The following is a 12,836-nucleotide window of genomic DNA, read 5'->3' as shown; positions in this document are numbered from 1 at the left end:
CTAGCCTAACGCTCGTCAACAAATATTCTAGCTAAATTCTGTGTACATGAGTGCAAGTTAACAAACCAAAGTCCCCTATTTATTGTTTTTTATAAAGGTTTTGAACAGTACATAAAAAGTATTAATTCTAGTGCCAATAAAAAGGCCCCCAAAAACCGTGATGGCATGTCTTCGTTGTAAAGTATGTATGTAAATGAACTGTGATCTTAGATGTTGCGTCTTAAATGTTTTTCTTTTCTTTTCCTTTTTATTATTTTTATTTGTTATTTGGCCTAGCTCCCTGGCATGTTTGTTTACTGCAGTCATTCATGTTGTACAAAATGTGACGTGTGTACAACTTGTTGTCAATTAATAAAGGGAAGAACCTCTCATCAACAAATCCTATTGTGTTGAGCTCCTCTTTTTAAACATAGTTACTCTCCTCACCGTTGTGTCCTGTGGAACAACACTCACATCTCCTACAGAAACAAAAACACTCTGCTCGCATGATTAGTTGGTCAACAACATGATTAGGGTAAACCAACTTTTGAAAGTAAATGGTGAATTATGTAATCATGAGGTTTTCTTAGACAAATATAACGTTCACATTTCTCATCGGCAGTTTGATACGGTTATCAAGACAATACCTAATAGTATAATGTCTTGAGTACAAAGCCCACGCCTTCATGCGCTATCTTTAAACCAATGGGGCCTTTATATTTGTGCACTAATGCTTTTACTAGAAATCATCTTGACCACGTTGCTGCTCCCAAAGCTGGTTATATTCATGTTGAAATACAAAACGATGCAACACTGTCCTTCTGTAAGGTCATGTATGGTTCCGAATAGAATCAAGGAGTTTCTGTTTAAGGTTGTACACAGGTACTGCTACCCTGTTAAATCTAATATCTGTCATTTCCTCCCAACTGTAAACCATAGATGCACTTTTTGTGATTGTGAAGGGGGAACTATTTAACATTGTTCCCATGCTACCTCGTTTTGATTTGATTAACAGAAGAACCTTTCACACTACTATATCACACTACTCATTTTTAACAACCCCAACTTCTCAGCAGCAGGAAGTTACATAATTAGCTTGATTAATATCTTGGCAAAATATTATATCCCCAAAATGATATGGCTTCAAAAGATTACCCTCCTTTTGTTTTTAAAGATACCGGTTTTAAAACGTATCTGACTGCTGTCGAAAACTTAAAACTCAAAAAGTTGTATATTGGCGAAAGCTATTATTGTTTAGAAATGTCACATTTACTCCAGTTTAGCAGACCCCAAAGGTTTTTTTTTCCTCTTTCCTTACGTTTTGTTATTTGTTGTACAATTCAGTCCATTGTAGCGAATTCGGGGGACACAACGCAACCACAGGAACTGCCGCGGCCGGGAAGCGAACCTGTATCGCCCGCACCGAAGGAGACATCGCTAACAGCTCGACTACAGGGTCAGACCCGCCAGCCAGCGGCCAGCGTGTCTTCTTATCCATGCACGTTACACTACCCCCTCCTTCGGGAAGCGCGTCCCCGCGCTTAAGCATATCAGCTCCTTCATGCCTCAGGGCGCCTACGCTTCCGATGGCCTTACGGTCGCTCCATCCCACTTCTGACACCAATGTAGCGAATTCGGGGGACAACGCAACCACAGGAACTGCCGCGGCCGGGACGCGAACCCGTATCGCCCGCACCGCAGGAGGCATCGCTAACCGCTAGACTAAAGGGTCAGACCCGCCAGCCAGATGTTATTTTTATACTGTGGAGTATGTTTACAGCAACTTTTATAACGGAAAACTGTGTTACATGTTTACTCCATGTATTGCATTTTATTGAACCTCTACTCAGTAAAATTGGGGGGGGGGGGTGGAGCGCACCCACAGACTATAAAACACTGAGCGCGCCTCGGCCCCGTCTCAAACCAACCCCTGCCCGCTCGCCCTGTCCGCTCGCCCTCCGTTTACAGTCGTTACCAGAAATCGCGGCTAAGCGGCTCATTTAAATGACCCGACAAGCTTCGTTTGGAGCTATTCCGCGGCTACACGAACCGCGTGACCCTCTCGCGTTCTGACCCCCCTCATTGACACAACTCTCTCTTTCTAGGGCTCCGGGCCGTCCCACATTTATTTGCCCGTCCATTTATTACGCCCTCCCCCTCAATTGAGCGCGGCCTCCACAGCTGCGAGGGAAGGGGGTGGCTTGGGATTGGGCCCCAGTGTCTAAGATTGGCGCAGTCGTCATCGGTCCGCGACGGCGCGCAATGACGTCACCGCTCAAGTTCGCCATGGCTGACTCTGGGTATGTGTCTGTTTTGCCGCTTTGCTTGTTTCATCCGTCTCCATCCGTGTGCCGTTTGTTCAGAACTCCACGCGTTAAACGTTTGTGTAGATTTGGGAAGTGAACGTGGTGCCACAGAGACTCGTCATTTGGGAGTTAATCTTGTAAAACCGTAGTTTAAAGATTCACATGGGGCCCTGGACCACTGACTAACGCGGCGTTGCTTTCAAACGCTAAACCTGCCATCTAGCTTTTTGTCTTGTTTGTTGTTGTTTTTCTTTTTGTTGTTGTTTTGTTCTTCGTACAGGTTCGTGTCATTTCGTCGAGAAGCTCGCGCCCTCAATAGAATACGACTTACTAGTTGTCTACGTAGACAGCGTGCCAAACCAGATGTTAACTTCATTCGTAAATGTGCAGTATGTTCCCATTTGGAGTCTGTAATGTGAGAAAAGAAACTGTATTTTCCTTCACTTTAGCGATCCAGACGACACGTTTCGCTTTGACTTTGCAATGCTCTGAGCGCTGCGTTGTAGTTTATTGATTCAAATGGCGGTGTGCTTGTTAACCATGTGTTCTGCACTGTTTATGCCATGCCAGATTATTCACAATAATGAAGTAAATACACTTTTTTTTCTAACGAAAGAAATAGCTGAGTGATTAAGTAAAATGATGATTTATTGAACTGTGTTTTCTTTGAACTGATTGAAATGGTATCATTTCACAAGACCAGTCTTCACATCAGACAAGTTTCGTCTTTTTATTTCGTAAACAATTGGGGGGGGGGTTAATTGCCAAAGTTATTGTAGCTACCTTTTTGTTTCAGAACTTGATGTGTTTCTGATTGACATCTTGGTCTTTATTATTTAAAGATGACACTTTACAAAATGGTTAATAACTTTATGATGCTTTAGTCCTCTGTCAGTCAACGTATGTATGTGGGTTGCAGTCAGTCATAGTCATTGGCAAGGGTGAAGCTTTGAGTTGGGTGGATTGAATACTGGAAGGGTTTAAGTCTGTAGCAGACAAGCGGGTATTTCTTGTGAAATTTTACAAGGGAAATAACCTTAAACACTACATATCACCCAATCCATAAAAATCAACTTAAGTCTGCATTACCTTTTTAATAGTTGGGATCAGTAGAAAAACTGCCTTCTCTCAAAGGCCATTATATATTATCCTTCATATAGGTTAACATTGTACTCAAACCGTGGTCTGCCACTTTTTGTCAATAATCAATTGATAATTTCAAAGTTAATGTTCATATCGTAAATGGCATTCCCCTTAAGGACCCCAAAAACAGGACACAACAAGTCTATGCCTATACTCTTGAGCCTTATGCCTTGAGTCCTATGGCTTGCATTCTCTAGGGATGGACATTAAGTGAATCTGGAAATATGCTTGTATTGTTGCGCTCTTAATTCATATGAAAGTAGTGGTGACACAGAATGATGTGTGGTGATGGACTGCTCTCAACAATGGAGTCAATACATTAGAGAAAGTATTGTATTTGAAAAAGTTCTATATCACTGTCCAAACAAGTTTGTCCTTAGTACTGCTTCCTGGAATCTGCTGTGTCCCTTCTATACAAAACCTTTGTCCTCCCTAACATTAAAGTGAAATTTTGCATACAATCCTCTAGACCTGCCAGCTACAGCCGTAATGCTTCTAATACGCCTGCGCACTCTCTCGAAAAACAAAGTAGAAAACAATTGGAATAAACAAAATACCGCTTACTCATTGCTAACTCCCATTTGTTGTTATGGTTCATTTATTTGACAATGAAACCGATGGAACATAGGGATTCAGTTTCTGTGGGCATGGTAGGACCATTTGTCCACAAGACACCACCAGTCACTGAAGGCTCTTGGCGGCTCCAGCTACTCGCTCCCCCTGCTCGCTGTAGCTGTCTGTACGGCTACCACAGCAGCAACCTCCGCCTCTGTTTGATGGATTTCCACAACGCTGTACTCTGTATACCAGTATGGCTAAATGGTAGATTCTTCCAAATCATCATCAATGGAGACACACAGATGATTTTGGCTAAAAAAAAAAAAATGTTATGAAATAATTGAGCTGTATTTTCTAAGTGAAGATTGCAATTATTAATGTAGCCTCTACATTAACATCTTTGATTACTATTTTTCACTGATAGATTTTTTTTTGTATTGTTGTGAATACATTATGCCATTGAACCTGTACTTCCCTCTCTGAAATGTTTGTGTTCTCATATTGTTAGAGCGAAAAAGGTCATCAAGTTGGTTCCAGAGAACCTTCTGAAAAAGAGGAAATCATATCAGGCCATCAAAGCAAAGCAAGCTCAAATTGCACTGCTCGAGAAGAGAAGGGTATGTGCCACACTCCTATTGCATTATTACACGAGTATCTCGGGTTGTTTTCCCCACTTTAATCTTGTAGTGTTGTGTTGTCATCTTGTTTTATTGCTCACTCAAGGCACGCGGCAAAAATAGAGGCACAATTGGTTGCTTTTAATTGTTTTAGTGTCAAGTCTTTACATATCTGCCAAATCCAAAAACGAAAATGTAATGACACATCACACATTTACACGTCTAAACTTGATGAATTTTTCAAAGCTAGTGCAGATGATTTAGTGAAAAGGATCTTTCTCAGCCATGATGTCATTATTTTTCTAGTCCTCAAAAGGCAAACCGTTGAAGTTCAAGCGTTTGGAGGACTTCTTAAAAGACAGCCATCGGAGGCACCGTGATGACGTTCGCATCAACAGAACAAGCAAACGACCAGCAGACCCTTTGCCCCTTGAAAAGAACAGGCTGGCCTTCGCTGTCCGCATCAGAGAGTGAGCAGTTCAACCATTTATTTCTCTAATCATCAGTGTTTGGGATTTGCTTTCTTTTTGAGGTTTAATTTCAGCAACCTTAAAATGTCAGCTTCCACAAAATCAGATTCCCCCCATCGAGACCATTTTGTTCAAGTGTCCTTGAGCAAGACACTGAACCCCTAACTGCTCCTGATGAGCAGGCTGGTGCCTTGCATGGCAGCCCCCACCATCAGTGTATGACCATTTCAACATATACGCTACAGTAGTTTTATTTTTAAAATTAGTTGTTTAAATCCCGCAGATAGAAAAGCAGCAGGATCAGCGTCTCAAAAATCTGCGCAAAATTAGTTGAATATATGGATGGAAACATAATTCCCCTCTGTCTTTACTCTGAGACATTCTCCTTCATTATTATATGCCAATCTTGAATGTTACCTGAATTTATAGAAGCAAAAAAATTTCAGGCGTACCCAGTATTGGCTGGGAAAATGCCTTTTTTTTTTTTGGCCTACAATCAAGTTCTGACTAAATTCAGCTGTTCCTACAACACCCAGAATTCATTGCAATCAGAAGTCTATTTTTGCCCTATCCACAGTACAGGGGCATAGAGCAAGTAGACAGAAATGGTCCCATTCTCTAGTTAGCATTGCTGAGGATGGATGTATGGTGATTCAGATGAAAACCGGCGAACTTTCCCTTTAACTCTTCATTTAGGTTGTTCTTTGATGCTGTTCTTTTGAATAGTCTAAGTAATGGTTATATTGTTTATATCACTAATCAGCGCTACACAATGGCTATTCACTTGCAGTGTACATCGTTGTGTTTATGTGTCTTGTCGTCTGAATTCACGTACTTGTGAAGGGTTGACCTTCATCCCAGCACAGCGAGGGTTAATGTCCCTATTTTCTGCCAGTATCAAAGGTGTCAGTCCCAAAGTGATGAAGGTGATCTACATGTTCAGGCTGAGGAAGATCTTCAGTGGGGCCTTCGTCAAAATCAACAAGACCTCCATGGCTATGATGAAGGTGGTGGAGCCCTACGTAGCCTGGGGGTGAGTTGCTAACGGTAACCATGGCAGTTGTGTTGGCTGCCAGAACACTGGGACGTACCCACATGGCTTCTTTCCCATTATTCTCCACTGGGCACTATGCAACAATGAGCGAAGCAAGAGGAAATAATATTCAGGAAACTATTAATTCTGAGGGGAATTTTTTTTTCCTGTCACAGTTGCCCAAAATGCCCAGAAGGACACAAGTTAAGAAAGAAAAAACAATCGAATAACTAAGGGAGCAAGACTAAGACTAAAAAACAATAGCTCAGAGCACAAAAGGAACTAAATTAGTTTGTATTTGAAAGTAATACTTAGAAATATAGTTGAAATTGAAAGTAAATTTGTATGTGTTTAATATGGGAGATGAGGGGAGGTGGCTATATAAATGGTGTAGTAATTTACTGACTTTAAAAAAAATCGGATAAAGAAACGCAGTTTTTTCAGCTATGTAAGCAAGACCAATGTTGTGAGTCGATCATATTGATTTTTTATTTTTTTTGTGAGATTTGATTTTTGACCGCCCTCACTAGGAAGTCGTCTTCATGCATGCTCGTATGACATGCTCATGATTTGACTCGTCACTAGGAGTCAAGTTTATTTGTTGCCCAAAATCACTTGGCAGTTCCAATATACAAAATACAACACCCTCTATCCTTGGACTCTAAACCCAAATGAGGAAAACGCCACAAGAAAAACCATATCAGGGGGAAAAAAATGGGAGAAACCTCAGGTAGAGCAAGAGTCTGTCCATCCCTGTTCCAGGACGGACAGACATGCAATAGATGTCACACAAAAAAATGATTATAATGTAACATCATAGATTACATATAGAGTGAGGTAATATAGAACACAATACAGGTAATGGATGGAAATTAGCAGATTTAAATGTGCTGGATAATGAATTTTTTAAGGGTGCAAGGCAAATTTAGTCAATCTGTGACTATCCAAGACCATGTCAGGAACCGCACCGATGCAGTCAAGAGCCAACGCGACCCCACTCCACTAACCAGCTCTGCTAGTGGGGCCCTGCAGAGACAGTTGACTCCACATGCACAGAAGAGACGAGGCAGACTTCACAGAGGGAAGAGTGATGCAGATGTTGTCATAGCTAAAACAAATGGTATAAAAGCAATTTTAGTCAAGAACAGAGCAAACTATAACATGAATCTCCAGGAGGGTGGGATTGTGATTTATTAATCAAATTTAATTAAAGGAGTGATTGCAAAAAAGGTGGGTCTGTCCAAAAAGAGGGACTACCAAGTCCAACTTTGGATTTTAATCAACTCGAATTGTTGATTATTGTAAAAAAATAAATTTTAACCTCCCCCAACAGATTTCCCAATTTGAAGTCGGTGCGTGAGCTTATTCTGAAGCGTGGCCAGGCCAAGATTAACAAGCGGCGAGTCCCTCTCACAGACAACACCCTCATTGAAGAGCACATGGGTAAGTCCCCCTCAACTGTGAGATAATGCAGCCAGTGCAGACTGTTGGCAGGGTGGCCAAGGAAGCAGAAAGAGCTCCCAATAATTAAAAGTTAACAAGCTGGGTGTCTGAAAGGGTCCTTGTGGGTCCATCCACAGCAAGTCATCCTACTGAAGTGCCATAGAGCACAGAACATTTGAACCCTGATCTTGCTCCCTCATTGTGATTTGGTTTTCAAATGTGAGCAGCCTGGCTTGTTTAAACAAGATGTGCACATACACATCTGCACATTGTTGTTGGTTTTTTTTTGGGGGGGTGGGGCATGCCAGTCAGTGAGGTATTACATACAACCCCCATTTGTAGATTCTTCGCCAAACAACTGATCTTTGAATGATCTTGAAACCTAAATAAGTAGTTGTACATCCTTACACATAAGTCCTGGGTATGACATTAAATTGCAACTGTCGGGTTGTCGGTGACTAAACCGGCACCGCCATGTCAGCCCCTGGGTTGTTGTGAGGAGGGTGTGTGGATACCGAGCAGGACTAAAAACAAAACCTGTCAAAGGGCGGAGGAGTTCCTCTGTGAACCAACGGCCATCCATACCTGGAGAGGAGATAGGGACCACCAGGTACTCCCCCTATTGAAACACAATGATGACTCAACCTGTTGAGGCATCAGCTGTGCTCCTACGACCTCCATAGGTTACGGAACTGATGATGATGATTGCACATAAGGATGTCTCTTATGAGAGTCAATATAAAAAAAAAGAATGGATAACTTTGTTATGCTAACAGGAATAAACCAATATGGGTAGCAAAGTTATCCAGTTAGTAGCACTTCACTAGATCCTGTGGGTTTAGGTCTACATATAAGAGCAGGACTAGACCATCCACATATATGTGGCTTGGATAGGATAACTCCCGAATCACTTGTGAAATTGAGAAAATATGGTTTGATGTAATATGAAACAGTCACAGTGCAGTTCTTCAATGGTTGTGTGGAGAAACTGAGGAATGCTTCGTCATCTATGAGTGAAGATGACTTATTTCTGATGTGGCGGTTTTTTTAAAAAAAAATTTTTTACATCTTTGTGAATGTGTAAATAGATCACTTGATTATTTTTTCCCATGGTACCTTTCTTTGTTTTCACCCTTCTCCTTCTAACCAATACACCTGCTTCGCAGAGATAGATGGATAGTTTATTTGTCCTCAAGGAGAAAATCCTTTTCCACAGTAGGTGCATACATAGCACAGACAAGTAAGACATACAGAATTATACAAAACACAGGATTTACAGGGACATTTAATTACAGGGGGTCACACAGCATAGACACACACAGATTGACACTACACACCACAGACTGGATGTCTTCTAACATAAGAGGAGGTTTCTTATTTAAAGCTCATATGGCTCTAGGAACAAAGCTCTTGCTAAAACGGGCCTTTCTGCACATGGGTAGTCTGTACCTGCGTCCAGAATGAAGGGGGGTAAAGTGCTGGTAGTGTGGGTGGTCTGAGTCGTGTGGGATTGTGAGTGCTTTGCAGATCAGGGATGAGGTAACACAACCATATAAGTTGGGGTTGGGAATACCGGAGTTTGCTGGCTAAATGGGTTATCCTCTACTGTCCCTCATCATCTCTCTTCCTCCTCCTCTTGTTCTCTTCCCATATCTCCCTTGTCTAACTTCCTCTCCTCTTCCTCCTTTCTCAGGCAAACATGGCATCATCTGCCTGGAGGATCTGATCCATGAAATTTACTCTGTTGGAAGGAACTTCAGGGTCGTTAACAACTTCCTGTGGCCGTTCAAGCTGTCGGTGGCGCGGCATGCTGTCAAGGATAAGGCTGGCCTCCTCAAGGACCTGGGAAACCCCGGATTCAGGAGCTCGGATATTAACAGCATCATCAGACTGCTCAACTGAGAGGGGGCACACAGAGATTTATACCCAGCAACAAATATAAAGACTTTTTTTTTTTTTTAGATTTATTTGTGATTCCTTAAGCCCTGTCTGAAGGGAAGGAAGGGCCAGCTATAGAGAGTGGTAGCGATTTAGGGTCTCCACTCAAGGACCCTGACGCAGCCTGGATGCTTGCTGTGACGGGCTTTTGATCCTAGGGCCTGCCGGACCAGCTAAAGGATGGTTTCCCTACTCACCTGGAAGAACTGGTGCTAACATTGATGAACTTATTCTTACTGTCGCCGTGTTTTTGACACTGAGAAGGTTTGAAAGGTTTAATAAGAGAAGCATGCCGTTCAGTTTTATTTTGTACTATCACTGTGGTCTAATTTCACCCCGTTGAAGCCACCCAGTTGTTAACGTGGCAATATTCCTCGGGTTGTCAGAGAAATGGATCCATAATTCACACGTTTGCAAGACGGTAACTGAATATGCACGGTAGACCCACAGTTACTGTCAACCCCACCAAGGAAAATTTCTCTTGTATTGGTGTCAAGGCACTGTTGTGTCAATTTGTGTAACTCGAACTTCGCAGGCATGACCAATTTGCAAGTCAGCCACAGTGATCTCTCATGAGAATTGGGCCTGGTCTGCCTCATGCTGAGAGCACCTCCACAAAGGCAGGCCCATCCCAAAAATGACAGCCCAACCGGGGCTTTGGAGATACTCTTGGGACATAAAGCAGCAGGTTTGTAGACGGTGGCACCAGGGACTAAGTAACTACTCTTGCGGTGTAAGAAATTTTGTACATTAAAAAAGGCAGATATTCTCAGTCTTAAGTCTGCCGATGAACTAATGCCTCATGCATACACACAAACATGCATACCTATACACACACGTGCACTGTGGCAGCCTACACTGGGCTGTTTCCATGTTGTGCCTGTTCAGTCCGGTCGGTCCCCTGGTTCCCACTGTTGTGTGGTGTGTTGGTATTATTTCCGGCATGGTACACACTGTAGGGGATGGTGGCAACTGTCTGGGGCTGTAGCTCTTGGTCTGTGCATTGGTGGGGGGCAGCATCAATGTGTCCTCTGTAGTGCCGGGATTGGAGGAGACGGAGAATGTTGCTGAAACCGTGTTAACACACATCAACGCCAAGCTTGTTTTTGTGGCTACGGGTGAGCCCCCAGAAGCTGTTGTGGACTGGCTGACTTGGACCAGTGGCCACCCTGATTACCTCTGCTCTCCGAAAGGACTTTATCTTTCTGCTGCTCATCTGCTGAGGAGGGGCTGAATGGCTCAGGTCTCTTGTGAAATCTAAGTGATAACTTTCACTACTGAGGCCATTGTTCACAGTGCCGTTTCACTCACGTAGCCCTCCCGGAACCTTAGATCAACCTCCAGAGCTCTGATTGGACTTTCAACTTTTTGGATCGGCCTGCCTATTTGATAATACTCAATTGGGGGGGGGGGTCAACACATAGCCCCTTGAAAGATTGATTTACGAGATTGATCGTTTGCCAGTCTTATGTTAAGGCTATCGGTGGCCTTTCCACCTTGCTTAAAAATGTAAAGTGGGAACTTGTTTATTTACAATAAATATAAACAGTACTGACCTGTTCAGCGACAAACCACTGATGCAGTTGCTTACTTGACAGCAAGGGTTATTACTCGATCTGGTAATAGTATTCGTTTCAAACATTTTGTTGATTTTGTGTGCATACAGGAATCGTATCTTTCCTTGCATGGTGGAGGTACTCCAGCTAAGGCAGTTACTAACAAATGAAATGTGTTCCAGATTTTGAAATATGAATAAGTACATAAACATAGAGATATTCAGTAAAATTCATGACTGGTTTGAATGGTTCTAGCTATTGTCCACCAGATCATGCAGCTTCACCCTGTATCGTTTTAGTTGCTTGCTGGTTTGTTTGGATTACATTATAAAATTCAAACAATCATCTTCTACAACATGTTGGGCGCATCTGGTTGTCTTGTGTTTTTAGATCAAAGCTTTATGGACACATTAGTTTACTCTCAGGAGGTAGAGCGGGTCGTCCAGTAATCGGAAGGTCGCTGGTTCGATCCCCGGCTCCTCCAGAGAGCATATCCAAGTGTCCTTGAGCAAGACACTGAATCTCTAACTGCTCCTGGTGAGCGGGTTGGCGCCTTGCATGGCAGCCTCCACCATCAGTGTATGAATGTGTGTGTGAACCTTGCAGGGCAGCCTCCACCATCAGTGTATGAATGTCTGTGTGAACCTTGCAGGGCAGCCTCCACCATCAGTGTATGAATGTGTGTCTGAACCTTGCATGGCAGCCTCCACCATCAGTGTATGAATGTGTGTGTGAACCTTGCAGGGCAGCCTCCACCATCAGTGTATGAATGTGTGTGTGAACCTTGCAGGGCAGCCTCCACCACCAGTGTATGAATGTGTGTGTGAACCTTGCAGGGCAGCCTCCACCATCCGTGTATGAATGTGTGTGTGAACCTTGCAGGGCAGCCTCCACCACCAGTGTATGAATGTGTGTGTGAACCTTGCAGGGCAGCCTCCACCACCAGTGTATGAATGTGTGTGTGTGAACCTTGCAGGGCAGCCTCCACCACCAGTGTATGAATGTGTGTGTGTGAACCTTGCAGGGCAGCCTCCACCACCAGTGTATGAATGTGTGTGTGAACCTTGCAGGGCAGCCTCCACCACCAGTGTATGAATGTGTGTGTGAACCTTGCAGGGCAGCCTCCACCATCAGTGTATGAATGTGTGTGTGAACCTTGCAGGGCAGCCTCCACCATCAGTGTATGAATGTGTGTGTGAACCTTGCAGGGCAGCCTCCACCTTCAGTGTATGAATGTGTGTGTGAACCTTGCAGGGCAGCCTCCACCACCAGTGTATGAATGTGTGTGTGAACCTTGCAGGGCAGCCTCCACCACCAGTGTATGAATGTGTGTGTGAACCTTGCAGGGCAGCCTCCACCTTCAGTGTATGAATGTGTGTGTGAATGTGAGGCGTACACTGTAAAGCGCTTTGAGTGGTCGGTAGACTAGGAAAGTGCTACATAAATGCAGTACCATTTACCATCTGCGGTCCATTTGCCCTTGAGAAAACCAGAAAACCTCAAGATTTTCCGTTGTGATAATAATCCGCACAGCCGGGCCTCCTGCGCCCCCCCCCCCTGCACGTCGCGTCGCTGTGCGTTAGATCAGAGACGTGAGTCACCCCGGCTGGAGGAGGCACGCAGCGACCTGGGCAGATGCAGTTCGGCCAAATCACGAAGGAGCGACGCATGTTATGGACGCTTGCATAGGCCGCATACGTTTGCCAGCGGTATTTACTGGACGGCTGGCCATGCGTGGTGAATACTGTGGCCGGCTGCAAGGAAGGAAAATCCTGTCACGTCGCTTAATTCCC

General features: G+C 43.7%; 1 protein-coding gene across 2 annotated transcripts; it reads left to right on the top strand.

Annotated features, from left to right (window-relative positions):
• The first annotated feature begins 2,187 nt into the window (after window positions 1-2,187).
• rpl7l1 (ribosomal protein L7-like 1) lies at window positions 2,188-11,394 on the top strand. Of its 2 annotated transcripts, XM_056294287.1 has the most exons (6): window positions 2,188-2,279; window positions 4,495-4,603; window positions 4,910-5,073; window positions 5,969-6,106; window positions 7,440-7,549; window positions 9,243-11,394. In XM_056294287.1, exons 1-6 carry the CDS (start codon window positions 2,242-2,244, stop codon window positions 9,449-9,451), a joined length of 768 nt encoding a protein of 255 aa, XP_056150262.1. In that variant the 5' UTR covers window positions 2,188-2,241; the 3' UTR covers window positions 9,452-11,394. The 2 variants fall into 2 exon arrangements, with proteins under 2 accessions (XP_056150262.1, XP_056150263.1); XM_056294288.1 differs by lacking the exon at window positions 5,969-6,106.
• Window positions 11,395-12,836: the final 1,442 nt, after the last annotated feature.

Source organism: Lampris incognitus, chromosome 15 (genome assembly GCF_029633865.1).
Source record: "Lampris incognitus isolate fLamInc1 chromosome 15, fLamInc1.hap2, whole genome shotgun sequence".
Classification (NCBI taxonomy): Eukaryota; Metazoa; Chordata; class Actinopteri; order Lampriformes; family Lampridae; genus Lampris; species Lampris incognitus.
This window is presented reverse-complemented; position numbering and strand designations above follow the sequence as displayed.

Bases quoted from the DNA above. Each gene is read 5' to 3' on its own strand.
- rpl7l1 (XM_056294287.1), top strand. From the start codon at position 2,242: ATGACGTCACCGCTCAAGTTCGCCATGGCTGACTCTGG. The intron at 4,604-4,909 runs GTATGTGCCACA...TTATTTTTCTAG, and splicing joins CACTGCTCGAGAAGAGAAGG to TCCTCAAAAGGCAAACCGTT. The intron at 7,550-9,242 runs GTAAGTCCCCCT...CTCCTTTCTCAG, and splicing joins CCTCATTGAAGAGCACATGG to GCAAACATGGCATCATCTGC.